Here is a 16,806-nt window from a genome sequence, read left to right on the forward strand (position 1 = left end):
CTCAACACTAGACAGATTATCAAAAAGGCATAGATGATGTGTAGGAGCAATTTAAATTATAAGCAGGTAACCAACATGATGATTTTAATCTATTCATGTGCTTATTTTATCTTCCCTTTAAGTTTCCTGGTGTCACACACCATTTATACAATGAGGTTCAGCAACTGGGCATTGGAAGGTATGGAAGAATTATCAACCTTGTGTTTAAATCTCTCCATGACCTCGCTCCTCCCTATCACTGTAACCTCCTCCAGTCCTACAACACTCCAAGATCTCTGCACTCCTCCAATTCTAGCCTCTTGCGTATCCCCAATCATCATCGCCCCTCGATTGGCGGCCATACCTTTAGATGCCGTGGAGGGAATTCTCTCCCTAAACCTCTCTACCTCTGTTTCCTCCTTTAAAAAGCTCCTTAAAATCTACATCTTTGACCAAGCATTTGGTCACCTGTCTTAATATCTCTTTATGTGCCTCGGTGACAAAATTTTTGTTTGATCATGTTTGATCACACTCCTGTGAAGCGCCTTGGGACATTTGATTATGTAAAAGGTGCTATATAAATGCAAGCTTTGTTGAACAATTGAAGTAACTCACCCTTTGGCCTCTCATTCCCCCTAGAGGAGCAACTAGAACCCTACTCCCCCAGCAATGTCACCGAAATTGGGAACTTTCCAAGTGGGGTTTTTTGATACAAATATCTGTCCTAGTAAGTGATACTACATAAACACATGTTTGCCTTGTCAAGACTGCTATTAATTTTTAAAATTATGAACATTCTACATGTGTTTTTTTTTTATTTGATCTGTGGATATGAACATTTATTGTCCTTTTCTTGTTGTCATGACAACTGAGTGGCTTAAGAGTCAACCACATAGAGTGGGACTGGAGTCACATGTAGGCCAGACCAGGAAGGAGTGGCAAGTTCACTTCCCTGAAGAACATTTGTGAACCAGCTGGCTTTTAAAAAATAATCTGGCAGCTTTTATCATAATTTTTCTGGTGCCATCTCACAAATTATCAGATTTATTGATTTCAATTTCACAATTTGCCATGGTTGGATTTGAACTCCTGATCTCTGGGTATCTAGTCAAGTCCTATGACTATGCGATCATACCCCATAGGTAGCACTATATGCTGAGTTCCTGATTCCAGTTCCAGCAGTCACACACTTAACAGCTGGTGCAGGGAGGCACACATATTGGTCCAAGAATGGGTTACCAACCGGAACTTTTAAGCCACAGATAGAAAGGCTTGCATTTATATAGTGTCTTTCATGTCTGCAGGATGTCACAACACACTTTACAGCCAATGAAGTACTTCTGAAGAGTAGTCACTGTTCTTTTGGAGGCAAACACAGCAGCCAAATTGCGCACAGCAAAGTCCCACAAACAGCAATGACACAAATGACCAGGTGCCCTGTTTTTGGTGTTGGTTGAGGGATAAATGTTGGCCAGGACACCAGGAGAGCTCCCCTGCTTTTCTTCCAATTGTATTACATAGTATTTACAGCACAGAAACGGGCCATTCAGCCCAACAGGTCCATGCTGGTGTTTATGCTCCTCGTGAGCCTCCTCCCACCCCACTTCATCAACATATCCTTCTACTCCTTTCTCCTTCATTTGTTTATCTAGCTTCCCTTTTATTGCATCTGTGCAATTCAATTCAACTATTCCTTGTGGTTGCGAGTTCCACATTCTAACCACTCTCTGGGTAAAGAAGTACCCCCGAATTCCCTATTGGAGTTAATTGTGACCATCTTGTATTTATGGCCCCTAGTTTTGGTCTCCCTACAAATGGAAACATTTTCTCTAAGTCTATGCTGTCAAACATAGAAAATAGGTGCAGGAGTAGGCCATTCGGCCCTTCTAGCCTGCACCACCATTCAATGAGTTCATGGCTGAACATGCAACTTCAGTACCCCATTCCTGCTTTCTCGCCATACCCTTTGATCCCCCTAGTAGTAAGGACTATATCTAACTCCTTTTTGAATATATTTAGTGAATTGGCCTCAACAACTTTCTGTGGTAGAGAATTCCACAGGTTCATCACTCTCTGGGTGAAGAAGTTTCTCCTCATCTCGGTCCTAAATGGCTTACCCCTTATCCTTAGACTGTGACCCCTGGTTCTGGACTTCCCCAACATTGGGAACATTCTTCCTGCATCTAACTGTCCAAACCCATCAGAATTTTAAACGTTTCTATGAGGTCCCCTCTCATTCTTCTGAACTCCAGTGAATACAAGCCCAGTTGATCCAGTCTTTCTTGATAGGTCAGTCCCGCCATCCCGGGAATCAGTCTGGTGAACCTTCGCTGCACTCCCTCAATAGCAAGAATGTCCTTCCTCAGGTTAGGACACCAAAACTGGACACAATACTCCAGGTGTGGCCTCACCAAGGCCCTGTACAACTATAGCAACACCTCCCTGCCCTTGTACTCAAATCCCCTCGCTATGAAGGCCAATATGCCATTTGCCTTCTTAACTGCCTGCTGTACCTGCGTGCCAACCTTCAATGACTGATGTACCATGACACCCAGGTCTCGTTGCACCTCCCCTTTTCCTAATCTGTCACCATTCAGATAATAGTCTGTCTCTCTGTTTTTACCACCAAAGTGGATAACCTCACATTTATCCACATTATACTTCATCTGCCATGCATTTGCCCACTCACCTAACCAAGTCGCTCTGCAGCCTCATAGCATCCTCCTCATAGCTCACACTGCCACCCAACTTAGTGTCATCCGAAAATTTGGAGATACTACATTTAATCCCCTCGTCCAAATCATTAATGTACAGTGTAAACAGCTGGGGCCCCAGCACAGAACCTTGCGGTACCCCACTAGTCACTGCCTGCCATTCTGAAAAGTCCCCATTTACTCCTACTCTTTGCTTCCTGTCTGACAACCAGTTCTCAATCCATGTCAGCACACTACCCCCAATCCCATGTGCTTTAACTTTGCACATTAATCTCTTGTGTGGGACCTTGTCGAAAGCCTTCTGAAAGTCCAAAAATACCACATTAACTGGTTCTCCCTTGTCCACTCTACTGGAAACATCCTCAAAAAATTCCAGAAGATTTGTCAAGCATGATTTCCCTTTCACAAATCCATGCTGACTTGGACCTATCATGTCACCTCTTTCCAAATGCGCTGCTATGACATCCTTAATAATTGATTCCATCATTTTACCCACTACCGATGTCAGGCTGACCGGTCTATAATTCCCTGTTTTCTCTCTCCCTCCTTTTTTAAAAAGTGGGGTTACATTGGCTACCCTCCACTCCATAGGAACTGATCCAGAGTCAATGGAATGTTGGAAAATGACTGTCAATGCATCCGCTATTTCCAAGGCCACCTCCTCCTACTCTGGGATGCAGTCCATCAGACCCTGGGGATTTATCGGCCTTCAATCCCATCAATTTCCCCAACACAATTTCCCGACTAATAAGGATTTCCCTCAGTTCCTCCTTCTTACTAGACCCTCTGACCCCTTTTATATCCGGAAGGTTGTTTGTGTCCTCCTTAGAGAATACCGAACCAAAGTACTTGTTCAATTGGTCCGCCATTTCTTTGTTCCCCGTTATGACTTCCCCTGATTCTGACTGCAGGGGACCGACATTTGTCTTTACTAACCTTTTTCTCTTTACATATCTATAGAAACTTTTGCAATCCGTCTTAATGTTCCCTGCAAGCTTCTTCTCGTACTCCATTTTCCCTGCCCTAATCAAACCCTTTGTCCTCCTCTGCTGAGTTCTAAATTTCTCCCAGTCCCCGGGTTCGCTGCTATTTCTGGCCAATTTGTATGCCACTTCCTTGGCTTTAATACTATCCCTGATTTCTCTTGATAGCCACGGTTGAGACACCTTCCATTTTTTATTTTTACGCCAGACAGGAAAGTACAATTCTTGTAGTTCATCCATGCGGTCTCTAAATGTCTGCCATTGCCCATCCACAGTCAACCCCTTAAGTATCATTCGCCAATCTATCCTAGCCAATTCACACCTCATACCTTCAAAGTTAGCCTTCTTTAAGTTCTGGACCATGGTCTAGAATTAACTGTTTCATTCTCTATCCTAATGCAGAATTCCACCATATTATGGTCACTCTTCCCCAAGAGGCCTCGCACAGCGAGATTGCTAATTAATCCTCTCTCATTACACAACACCCAGTCTAAGATGGCCTCCCCCCTAGTTGGTTCCTCGACATATTGGTCTAGAAAACCATCCCTTATGCACGCCAGGAAATCCTCCTCTACTGTATTGCTTCCAGTTTGGTTAGCCCAATCTATGTGCATATTAAAGTCACCCATTATAACTGCTGCACCTTTATTGCATGCACCCCTAATTTCCTGTTTGATGCCCTCCCCAACATCACTACTACTGTTTGGAGGTCTGTACACAACTCCCACTAATGTTTTTTGCCCTTTGGTGTTCTGCAGCTCTACCCATATAGATTCCACATCATCCAAGCTAATGTCCTTCCTAACTATTGCATTAATCTCCTCCTTAACCAGCAATGCTACCCCACCTCCTTTTCATTTTATTCTATCCTTCTTGAATGTTGAATACCCCTGGATGTTGAGTTCCCAGCCCTGATCATCCTGGAGCCACGTCTCTGTAATCCCAATCACATCATATTTGTTAACATCTATTTGCACAGTTAATTCATCCACCTTATTACAGATACTCCTTGCATTAAGACACAAAGCCTTCAGGCTTATTTTTTTAACACCCTTTGTCCTATTAGAATTTTGCTGTACAGTGGCCCTTTTTGTTCTTTGCCTTGGGTTTCTCTGCCCTCCACTTTTACTCATCTCCTTTCTGTCTTTTGCTTTTGTCTCCTTTTTGTTTCCCTCTGTCTCCCTGCATTGGTTCCCATCCCCCTGCCATATTAGTTTAACTCCTCCCCAACAGCACTAGCAAACACTCCCCCTAGGACATTGGTTCTGGTCCTGCCCAGGTGCAGACCGTCCAGTTTGTGCTGGTCCCACCTCCCCCAGAACCGGTTCCAATGCCCCACGAATTTGAATCCCTCCCTGCTGCACCACTGCTCAAGCCACGTATTCATCTGCGCTATCCTGCGATTCCTACTCTGACTAGCACGTGGCACTGGTAGCAATCCCGAGATTACTACTTTTGAGGTCCTACTTTTTAATTTAGCTCCTAACTCCTTAAATTCGTTTCGTAGGACCTCATCCCTTTTTTTTACCTATGTCGTTGGTACCAATGTGCACCACGACAACTGGCTGTTCTCCCTCCCTTTTTAGAATGTCCTGCACCCGCTCGGAGACATCCTTGACCCTTGCACCAGGGAGGCAACATACCATCCTGGAGTCTCGGTTGCGGCTGCAGAAACGCCTATCTATTCCCCTTACAATTGAATCCCCTATCACTATTGCTCTCCCACTCTTTTTCCTGCCCTCCTGTGCAACAGAGCCAGCCACGGTGCCATGAACTTGGCTGCTGCTGCCCTCCCCTGATGAATCATCCCCCCCCAACAGTACCCAAAGCAGTGTATCTGTTTTGCAGGGGGATGACCACAGGGGACCCCTGCACTACCTTCCTTGCACTGCTCTTCCTGCTGGTCTTCCATTCCCTATCTGGCTGTGGACCCTTTCCCTGCGGTACGACCAACTCGCTACACGTGCTACTCACGTCATTCTCAGCATCGTGGATACTCCAGAGTGAATCCACCCTCAGCTCCAACTCCGCAACGTGGTCCGTCAGGAGCTGGAGGCGGATACACTTCCCGCACACGTAGTCGTCAGGAACACTGGTGTCGTCCCTGAGTTCCCACATGGTGCAGGAGGAGCATAACATGTGACCGAGCTGTCCTGCCATGACTTAACCCTTAGATAGGCAACAACAATGCTAAAGTTTACTCACTGTTATAGAAGAGAAAAAAGAAAAACTACTCACCAATCACCAGCCAATCACTTACCCCCTTGGCTGTGACGTCACCTTTCTGTTTCTTTCTACTTCTTTTTTGCCTTCTCCCTGTAGCTGCACCGGTACGGCTCTCCACGCACCTCCGATGCTGCTCCCGACTGCCGCCGCGTTGGGCCTTTATAGGCCTCTTGCCGACCCCGGAACTCACGCCTCTCCACGCACCTCCGATACTGCTCCCGACTGCCGCCGCATTGGGCCTTTATAGGCCTCTCGCTGACCCCGGAACTCACGCCTCTCCACGCACTTCCTCGACGCTGCTCCCGACTGCCGCCGCGTTGGGCCTTTATAGGCCTCTTGCCGACCCCGGAACTCACGCCTCTCCACGCACCTCCAACACCTGCATAATCTTAAATACCTATATCAGGTAACCCCCTACCCTCCAGTCTACTCTTTTCTAGAGAAAAGACCCCCAGTCCGTTCAATCTTTCCTGATAGGCATAACCTCCCGGTTCTGGTATTATTCTAGTAAATCTTTTTTGCATCTTCTCCAGGGCCTCTCTATCCTTTTTATAATTATGGAGACCAGAACTGTTCAGAGTACACCAAGTGTGATGTAACCAAGGTTCAAAGTTCAAATTCTATCCCTCCAGTAATCACGCCAGTGCTTTGTTTAGCTCTTTTATTGTCTTATTTACCTGTGTTGCTATTTTTAGTGATTTGTGTGTGTATCTGTACCCCCAGATCTCTCTGCTCCTCTTAACATTTAGATATTTATTTTCCATCTCATCTGAAAGACACCACCTCCGACAGTGCAGCACACCCTCAGTACTGCACTGAAATAGCAATGTAGAATATGTGCTCAAGTCTCTGGAGTGGGACTTGAACCCACAACCTTCTGACTCAGAGGTGAAGGTGCTACCACTGAGTCTAGCTGATAAAAATACAGTCTTGCTGTCAAACAACCAGTTATCCTTCAAGTACTTTTTAAACCAGATTAAGATATGGCACTATTTAAATGCGAGGATTGATTTCTTTCAGTTTGTAAATAGGCTGTGTAAGGAGTGGGTTGATTGAGCTTTTCTTGTTCCATATTTATGCAAATCAAAATTGAGATATCAACAGATTTTAAAAAAATTAGATAAGGGTATCAATGGATCAAAGGTGGGTAAATGGAGTTGAGGTGCAGATTAGCTATGATCTAATTGAATTGTAGGTGCAGGCTCGAGGGTCTGAATGGCCTTCTCCTGGTGCTATACTTTTATGTTACTACACTGCTCACCCAATTTACTTCTTCAAATCAGCCAGCGACTATCATGTTGATACTTGTATAAAACATGGCAGTCAACACAATTCTTTTTGTCAGAGCTTTGGATAATAATCTCACCAACACCAAGAGAGAGTGTGAGCATGCACATGGTTTTTACCCATCTCATAGAACTGCTGTGTGTTGCTAGACGGTTCCAGCTCTGCAGTTAGCTGTGTGGGGTCCTGGCCAGATGTGTTCACTGGTACTTCACTCTGACTCCCTGTTAGTGTGGAGCAGCACAAAATGAGGCAATGAGAAACAATTTAGGACTGAAAAACTAATGTACAATTAAAAAAAAAATCATGTTTATTTTCTCCCCTCCACACCACACTACAAGGCTGATATAAGGCAAACACGGTCATGTTTGCATCAATCTCATTCCACAATCAGCAAGATAATCGAGGCTGACTCTCCATTCCGGTACTCCATCTTTGTGCAAAAGTGATGCAGAACTGCTCAGTATCGCTCCCAAATAAACTGGTTTGAATAAGGAAGTCAACCCATGGCAACCATTGATGAGCAAAGAACATTGGTACACTAACATGCTTTGAACATCATTTTGCAATCCTCTCTGGTTACAGGTTGCCAGAGGACTGGAGAACTGCTAACACTGTGCCATTGTTTCAAAAGGGAGAGACCAAGTAATTACAGGACAATCAGCCTAAAAACGGTGGTGAGCAAATTATTAGAAGAAATTCTGAGGGACTGTATAACTCGTCATTTAGAAAGTCACTGGTTCATCAAAGACAGTCAGCATGGATTTGTTAAGGGATGGCTGTGTTTGACTAACTTGATTGAATTATTTGAGAAGGTAACGAGGAGGGTTGATGAAGGTAGTACCTTGATGTAGTCTACATATGAGGAGCGACTGGATCGACTGGGCCTGTATTCACTGGAGTTTAGAAGGATGAGAGGGGATCTCAGAAACATATAAAATTCTAATGGGTTTAGACAGGTTAGATGCAGGAAGAATGTTCCCAATGTTGGGGAGGTCCAGAACCAGAGGACACAGTCTAAGGATAAGGGGTAAGCCATTTAGGACTGAGATGAGGAGAAACTTCTTCACTCAGAGAGTTGTTAACCTGTGGAATTCCCTACCGCAGAGAGTCATTGATGCCAGTTCATTGTATATATTCAAGAGGGAGTTAGATATGGCCCTTACAACTAAAGGGATCAAGGATATGGAGAGAAAGCAGGAAAGGGGTACTGAGGTGAATGATCAGCCATAGAAGATTGAATGGTGGTGCAGGCTTGAAGGGCCAAATGGCCTACTCTTGCACCTATTTTCTATGTTTCTATGTTACATGGATTTTAGCAAGGCCTTCTGACAAGGTCCCCACATGGCATACTGATCAGAAAAGTAAAAGCAATGGGATCCAAGGGAAAGTGGCAAGTTGGATCCAAAATTGGCTCAGTGGCAGGAAGCAAAGGGTAATGGTTGACAGGTGTTTCTTTCTCGTGAGGTTCCACAGGACTCAGTACTCGGTCCCTTGCTTTTTGTGGTACATATCAATGATTTAGACTACAATGTAGGGGGCATAATTAAGCTGTTTGCAGATGATACAAAAATTGGCTTTGTGGTTGATAGTGAGGATAAAAGCTGCAGGAAGTTATCAATGGACTGGTCCGGTGGGCAGAACAGTGGTAAATAGAATTCAATCTGGAGAAGTGTGAGGTAATGCATTTGGGGAAGGGAATACACAATAAATGGTAGGATACTGAGAAGTGTAGAGGAACAGAGGGACCTTTGAGTGCATGTCCACAGATCCCTGAAAGTAGGACAAGTAGGTAAGGTGGTTCAGAAGGCATACGGGATACTTTTCTTTACTAGCCAAGGCATAGAATATAAGAGCAGGGAGGTTATGCTGGAACTGTATAAAATATTACTTAGGCCACAGCTAGAGTACTGCGTACAGTTCTGGTCACCACATTACAGGAAAGATGTGATTGCACTAGAGAGGGCACAGAGAAGATTTATGCGGATGTTGCCAGGACTGGAGAATTTTAGCTATGAGGAAAGATTGGATAGGCTGGATTTGTTTTCTTATGAACAGAGGAGGCTGAGGGGAGACTTAATTGAGGTGTATCAAATTATGAGGGGCCTAGATAGAGTGGATAGGAAGGACCTAATTTCCAGAGAGGTCAATAACCAGGTGGCATAGAGTTAAAGTAATTGATAGAAGGATTAAAGGGGAGTTGAGGAGAACCTTTTTACACCCAGGAGGTGGTAGGGGTCTGGAACTAACTGCCTGAAAGAATGGTAGAGGCAGAAACCCTCATTGCATTTAAAAAGTAATTGGATATGCACTTGAAGTGCCATAACCTATAAGGCTATGGACCAAGAGCTGGAAAGTGAGATTAGGTTGGATAACTCTTTTTCGACTGGTGCAGACACGACGGGCTGAATGGCCTCCTTCTGTGCTGTAAATTTCTACGATTTTATTATTCAAAGTACAGTACATGAGGCTCATGTGGAGCATAAACATCGCATGAACCTGCCGGACTGAATGGCCTGTTGCTGTTCCGTAAATACTGGTAATACTATGTAACCCCCCCAAATACTTCTTGGTACATCAACAATGCGAAGTTTTCCATAATACTGACTGATTATTCCCAAGACAATACAAACTTATTGCTGTGTGATAGAATCACTGCTCCCCCACAATCTCACAGCCCTATGACAGAATGCTCTTTTGATAAAGATGACCGCTTAATGCGTGACTGACTGACTGGTGCGTGTTTGACTGTTCCACTACAATGCCAACTCAATGCCGTGTAATACTGTCCTTGTGACTTGCTGGTTTCATTCCTCAGGACAGTACACCCCAGTGTGTAATACCGCCTTAATGTCTCCATGACATGACCTAGTACTTACATCACTGCTTAACTGTTCCAGCTAGAGAAGAAACGTCAGGCAGTGAAAATAGAATCTTCTGCTCCGCATACATCAGGTTCTGAATCTCTGAAGCCACATCTCTGGGAGGCAAAATTACTGTGCTTCATAATTTGACCTTGCAGGCAGCCACATAAATATAATTTATTGGAATCACTTCTCATACTTGTGGATAATGTCCAAGAACATTGAAATGGAGGGCACTACTTACAGAAGTTGGGTTTAGACAGGTTAGATGGAGGAAGAATGTTCCCAATGTTGGGGAAGTCCAGAACCAGGGGTCACAGTCTAAGGATAAGGGGTAAGCCATTTAGGACCGAGATGAGGAGAAACTTCATCACCCAGAGAGTGGTGAACCTGTGGAATTCTCTACCACAGAAAGTTGTTGAGGCCAATTCACTAAATATATTCAAAAAGGAGTTAGATGTAGTCCTTACTACTAGGGGGATCAAGGGGTATGGCGAGAAAGCAGGAATGGGGTAATGAAGTTGCATATTCAGCCATGAGCTCACTGAATGGCGGTGCAGGCCCGAAAGGTCGAATGGTCTACTCCTGCACCTATTTTCGATGTTTCTATGGCCTCTCGCCACTAGTTTTCCCACCCAGCGGCCGGCCAGCCTGTCAATTTGCAGGAAATGGAAGAAAAAAAATTATATGAGGTCCTAAATTCGGCAGGATGTCCACATCCCCGGCCTCGCTGGCTTTCCCCCGCACTCCCCAGAAAGATCAGAGCCCTTGAGCTCTTTCGATTCCTCAGCCTCCCTATCTGAACAATCAGCAAGAGCCAAATGCAGTGGGGGGAAAGTCACACCCCAAGAGAACTGTTGGTGAATAAAATCAGTCTCTGCTCAGAGAGTGGTGAGAATGTGGAACTTGCTACCACAAGGAGCAGGTGAAGCGAATAGCACAGATGTATTCAAGGGGAATGGAATAGAAGGATATGGTGATAGGGCGAGGTGAAGAAAGGTGGAAGGATCTCATGTGGAGCATAAACATTGGCATAGACCTGAAAATGCTGGAAATAAGTAGCCGGTCAGGCAGCCTCTGTGGAAAGAGAAACGGAGTTAATGTTTCAGCAGAACTAGAAAAAGTTAGAGATGTAACAGATTTTAACCAGGTGCAAAGGCAGGGAAAGGGGGAAGGAGGGGGAAGAACAAAAGGAAAGGTCTGTGATAGGGTAGAAAGCAGGAAAAATTAAATGTTGCGAATGGGAATAGCAGAATCGTCAACATCTGCCGTCTGAAAAAAATAGGGGCAGAGGTTATAGTCTGAAATTGTTGAACTCATTGTTGAGCCCAGAAGTCTGTGAAGTGTCTAATCGAAAGATGAGGGGATCTCATAGAAATGTATAAAATTCTGACTAGACTGGACAGGTTAGAAGCGGGAAGAATGTTCCCGATGTTGGGGAGGTCCAGAACCATGGGACACAGTCTTAGGATAATGGGTAGGCCATTTAGGACTGAGATGAGGAGAAACTTCTTCACTCAGAGAGTTGTTAACCTGTGGAATTCCCTGCTGCAGAGAGTCGTTGATGCCAATTCATTGGATATATTCAAGGGGGAGTTAGATGTGGCCCTTACGGCTAAAGGGATCAAGGGGTATGGAGAGAAAGCAGGAAAGGGGTACTGAGGTGAATGATCAGCCACGATCATATTGAATGGTGGGGCAGGCTCGAAGGGCCGAATGGCCTACTCCTGCACCTATTTTCTATGTTTCTATCTCGCTGTTGAGCTTCGTTGGATCAGTGCAAGAGGCCAAGGACAGTGAGGTTAGAATGAAAGTGGAGCGGAGAATTGAAGTGACAGGCGACCGGAAGCTCGGGGTCACCCTTACAGGCTCTAAGGAGGTGTCCGCAAAGCGGTCACCCAATCTGTGTTTAGTCTCCCCAATGTAGAGGAGACTGCATCGTAAGCAGCGAATACAGTATATTAAATTGCAAGATGGACAAGTAAATCGCTGTATCACCTGGAAGGAGTGTTTGAAGGATGGCGGGGACGAGGTAAAAGGGCAGGTGTTGCATCTCCTGCGCTTGCATGGGAAGGTGCCGTGGGAAGGGGAGGGGCTGTTTGGAGTGTTTGAGGAGTGGACCAGGGTGCTGCGGAGGGAACGGTACCTTCGGAATGCTGAAGGAGGAGGGGAGGGGGAGATGTGTTTGGTGATGGGATCATGCTGGAGGTGGCGGAAATGGCGGAGAATGATCCATTGAACGTGGAGGCTGGTGGGGTGAAAGGTGAGGACAAGGGGAACCCTGTCATGGTTCTGGGAGAGAGTGGAAGGGGTGAGAGCATAAGTGCAGGAAATGGAACAGACACGGTCGAGAGCCATGTTTACCATGGTAGAGGGGAATCCTCAGCTGAGGAAAAAGGAAGACAAATTGGAAACACTAGTATGGAAGATGGCATCGCCTGAACAGATGCAACGGAGACGGAGAAACTGGGAGAATGGAATAGAGTCCTTACAGGAAGCGGGGTGGGTGTTGGAAGTGTAATCCAGGTAGCTGTGGGAGTCAGTGGGCTTATAGTGGATGTTTGTTGATAGCCTATCCCCAGAAATAGAGAAATTGAGGAAGGAAGGGAAGAGTCAAAGATGGACGATGAGAAGGTGAGGGAAGGATGAAAATAGGAAGCAAAGTGAATGACATTTTCTAGTTCATGGCGAAGGCAGGAAACGGCACCAATACATTCATCAATGTAAGTAAGGGAGGGGACCTGAGTAGGACGGGAATAAAGAATCCCGCGAAAAGGCAGGCATAGCTAGGACCCATGCGGGTTCCCATAACAACACCTTTAATTTGAAGGAAGTGAGTGAACAACTTCTCCTTTGACTCCAATGGTAGTGGTAGTGGATGAGGACTGGTTGGGCCTCTGTTCAAGGAAGAAGCGGAGTGCCCTCAGGCTGTTCTAATGGGATATGTGGAACTCTCCTTCCAGGTGAAACAGCAATTTACTTGTACTTCTTGCGATTTAATATACTGTATTCGCTACTCACGATGCGGTCTCCTCTACATTGTGGAGACCAAATGCTGATTGAGTGACCGCTTTGCAGAACACCTTCGTCCAGTCTGTAAAGGTGACCCTAAGCTTCCGGTCGCTGTCACTTTAATTCTCCGCTCTACTCCCACTCTGACCTCTCCGTTCTCGGCTTCTTGCACTGTTCCAACAAAACTCAACATAAGCTCGAGGAACAGCATCTCATTTTTCGATTTGGCACCAGCCTTCTGGACTCATCATCGAGTTCAACAATTTCAGATCATAACCTCTTGTCCAATTTTTTCAGACGAGCTGTTATTATTCTGCCATTCTCATTTTCAGCATTTAATCACTCCTGCCTTCTACCCTATTACAGACTGTCCCTTTTGTTCCTTCCTCCCCGCCCGTCTCTGCACCTGGTTAAAATCTGTTACATCTCTAACTTTTTCTGACGAAAGTCATCGACCTGAAACGTTAACTCTGTTTCGCTCTCCATAGATGCTGCCTGACCTGCTGAGCATTTCCAGCAGTTTCTGTTTTTATTTCAGATTCCAGCATCCACGGTATTTTGCTCATCATCATAGGCAGTCCCTTGAAATCGAGGAAGACTTCCTTCCACTCTAAAAGTGAGTTCTTAGGTGACTGAACAGTGCAATACGGGAATTATAGTCTCTGTCACAGGTGGGACAGACAGTCGTTGAAGGAAAGGGTGGGTGGTTTGCCGTATGCGCCTTCCGCTGCCTGCACTTGCTTTCTGCATGCTCTCGGCGACGAGACTCGAGATGCTCAGCGCTCTCCTGGATGCTCTTCCTCCACTTAGGGCGGTCTTTGGCCAGGGAGCCCCAGGTGTCGGTGGGGATGTTGCATTTTATCAAGTAGGCTTTTAGGGTGTCCTTGAAATGTTTCCTCTGCCCACCTGGGGCTCGCTTGCTGTGTAGGAGTTCCAAGTAGAGCGCTTGCTTTGGGAGTCTTGTGTCAGGCATGTGAACAATGTGGCCTGCCTAATGGAGCTGGTCGAGTGTGATCAGTGCTTCGATGCTGGGGATGTTGGCCTGATCAAGGACGCTAACGTTGGTGCCTCTGTCCTCTCAGGGAATTTGCAGGATCTTGCAGAGACATTGTTTTTTATATTTTGCTATTGTACTGGCATAACCTGTTGGGCCGAATGGCTTGTTTCTGTGCTGTAAATACTATGTAATTCTACATAGTGTGACAGGCGAAAGCCAGCAGAAATGAATGGGATGGAGAATAAAAGCAGGGAAATCCTGCTACAACTGTACAGGGTATTGGTGAAGCCACATCTAGAGTACTGCGTACAGTTTTGGTCTCCTGATTTAAGAAGGGATATACTTGCAATGGAGGCAGTTCAGAGAAGGTTCACTGGTTGATTCCTGAGATGAAGGGATTGACTTATCAAGAAAGGTTGAGCAGGTTGGGTCTATACTCATTGGTATTTAGCAGAATGAGAGGGGATCTTATTGAAACATAAGATACTCGACAGGGTAGATGCAGGGAGGATGTTTCCCCTTGTGGGAAATCTAGAACTAGGGGGCATAGTTTCAGAATAAGGGCCGCCCGTTTAGAACTGAGATGAGCAGGAATTTCTTCTCTCAGAGGGTCGTAAATCTGTGGAATTCTCTGCCCGAGAGAGCTGTGGAGGCTGGGTCATTGAATATATTTAAGGTGGAGATAAGACTAATTTTTGAACGATAAGGAAGTGAAGGGTTATGTGGAGTGGGCAGGGAAGTAGAGCTGAGCCCAAGGTCAAATCAACCATGATCTTATTCAATGGCGGAGCAAGCTCGAGGGACCAAATGGCCTCCTCCTGCTCCTATTTCTTATGTTTTATTTCTTATGCAACAGGATACATTAGTCCCGAGTTTCCCCACTGGTTCCTTGGCCTTATCCTTGTAGCATACTGAAGATGTGAACGAGGCAGAATTTGGAATTACTGCTCGTCGACAGTGTTATATATGTGGACTTGTATTTACTCTGTACAGGCACCAGAGGGCTCATTCCCCGGAGTCCCAAGGGATCCCATAATCCCTTGGAAGCACAGGTATTTAAAGAGGCTTCACAGATTGGAGAGGCACTCTGGAGACCTGTAATAAAAGACTAAGGTCACACTTTACTTTGAGCTCACAGTGTTCAGTCTGACTCTTCCTCCATACACAACAGACAGGATAGAATTTGAACATGCTTTTTGTGGGTGGGGAGCGAGGAGTGGGAGTACTTTTGATCAAAAATTAGATTAATCTTATTTGAAGTGGAATCTGAATCATTGCACACCTCTGGTGCTGCCGATATTACATTGTGGCTGCATTGCACTTCCAGTCTCTTACCTGTGGCAGGTCCAGGTTCTTCATCTTCATCCAATAGCACTAACCTGAAAAAAAATGAAACTGCATCACATCTCGTCATCCTAGCTTATATCCTAGTCCAGTTATTCTCCAAACCTGTACCAATAAAAGTAGAGTTCAGGAGGCTAACTTGAGGTGTAAAAATGTTAGAGATTCATAGAAAAATCGGGAATACCAGACAACTAATGTACTGATGAAGCATCCCTGCCAGAACTCAACTCTATCTCCCTGTATGCCTTTCAAACAACTTGGGGTGGAAATCGTAGGGGTGGGGTTGGGGGTAGAGATTGTGGGGGGGTGGAGAGGAGAGATCTTGGGGGGGGGGGGGGGGGGAGACAGACTGTGAGGTGGGGGAGGGGGGGGGGAGAGAGAGTTCATGGGGTGGGGGGGGTGGGGGAGAGATATCGGAGAGAGGGAGCGATTGATTGAAGGCTGTTCAGAGAAGGTTCACTAGGTTGATTCTGAAGATGAGGGGGTTGACATGAGGATAGGTTGAGTAGGTTGGGCCTATACACAGTGGAGTTCAGAGGAATGAAAGGTCATCTTATTGAAACTTATAAGATAATGAGGGGACTCGACAAGGTAAATGCAGAGAGGATATTTCCACTCATGGGGGAAACGAAAACTTGGGGACATAGGGGAAGAAAGGTTAGGAGGAAAGCGGGGGGGGGGGCAAAGAGCAGGAGGGGAAGTGAGAGGGGAAGAGGGGGGGGAAAGAGGGGGGGGGAAGAGGGGGGGGGAGAGTGGGTGGGGGGGGGAAGAGTGGGTGGGGGGGGGAAGAGTGGGTGGGGGGGGGGAGAGTGGGTGGGGGGGGGAGAGTGGGTGGGGGGGGGAGAGTGGGTGGGGGGGGGGAGAGTGGGTGGGGGGGGGGAGAGTGGGTGGGGGGGGGGAGAGTGGGTGGGGGGGGGAGAGTGGGTGGGGGGGGGGAGAGTGGGTGGGGGGGGGAGAGTGGTGGGTGGGGGGAGAGTGGGTGGGGGGGGAGAGTGGGTGGGGGGGGAGAGTGGGTGGGGGGGGGAGAGTGGGTGGGGGGGGGAGAGTGGGTGGGGGGGGGAGAGTGGGTGGAGGGGGGAGAGTGGGTGGGGGGGGAGAGTGGGTGGGGGGGAGAGTGGGTGGGGGGGGAAAGAGGGGGGGGAAGAGGGGGGGGGAGAGAAGAGTGGGTGGGGGGGGGAAGAGTGGGTGGGGGGGGGGGAAGAGTGGGTGGGGGGGGGAAGAGTGGGTGGGGGGGGGGGGAAGAGTGGGTGGGGGGGGGGAGAGTGGGTGGGGGGGGGAGAGTGGGTGGGGGGGGAGAGTGGGTGGGGGGGGGAGAGTGGGTGGGGGGGGGGAGAGTGGGTGGGGGGGGGGGAGTGGGGGGGGAGTGGGGGGGAGTGGGGGGGGGAGAGTGGGGGGGGGAAGAG

At 46.9% G+C, this 16,806-nt stretch overlaps 1 protein-coding gene and 1 long non-coding RNA gene across 7 annotated transcripts in view; one reads left to right on the forward strand and one right to left on the reverse strand.

Moving 5' to 3' along the window:
• The window catches only part of LOC139260091 (islet cell autoantigen 1-like protein), a 188,873-nt gene that overhangs the window by 39,664 nt on the left and 132,403 nt on the right, over positions 1-16,806 (reverse strand). For 4 of the 6 annotated variants that reach the window (XM_070876239.1, XM_070876241.1, XM_070876238.1 and 1 more), the window contains 2 exons: positions 15,395-15,438; positions 7,309-7,410 (listed from right to left, as the gene is read on the reverse strand). In XM_070876239.1, the coding sequence (XP_070732340.1) occupies positions 7,309-7,410; positions 15,395-15,438 (146 nt within the window). Of the gene's footprint in view, positions 1-7,268; positions 7,411-15,394; positions 15,439-16,806 lie in introns of all 6 variants that reach the window. The other 2 variants (XM_070876244.1, XM_070876242.1) reach the window with 2 other exon arrangements.
• LOC139260092 (uncharacterized) overlaps positions 13,516-16,806 on the forward strand; it is a 30,010-nt gene continuing 26,719 nt past the window's right edge. Inside the window, exon 1 of the long non-coding RNA XR_011592719.1 lies at positions 13,516-13,678. This is a non-coding gene — a long non-coding RNA (uncharacterized lncRNA). The remainder of the gene's footprint in view (positions 13,679-16,806) is intronic.

This window comes from Pristiophorus japonicus, chromosome 3 (assembly GCF_044704955.1).
Source record: "Pristiophorus japonicus isolate sPriJap1 chromosome 3, sPriJap1.hap1, whole genome shotgun sequence".
Taxonomy (NCBI): Eukaryota; Metazoa; Chordata; class Chondrichthyes; family Pristiophoridae; genus Pristiophorus; species Pristiophorus japonicus.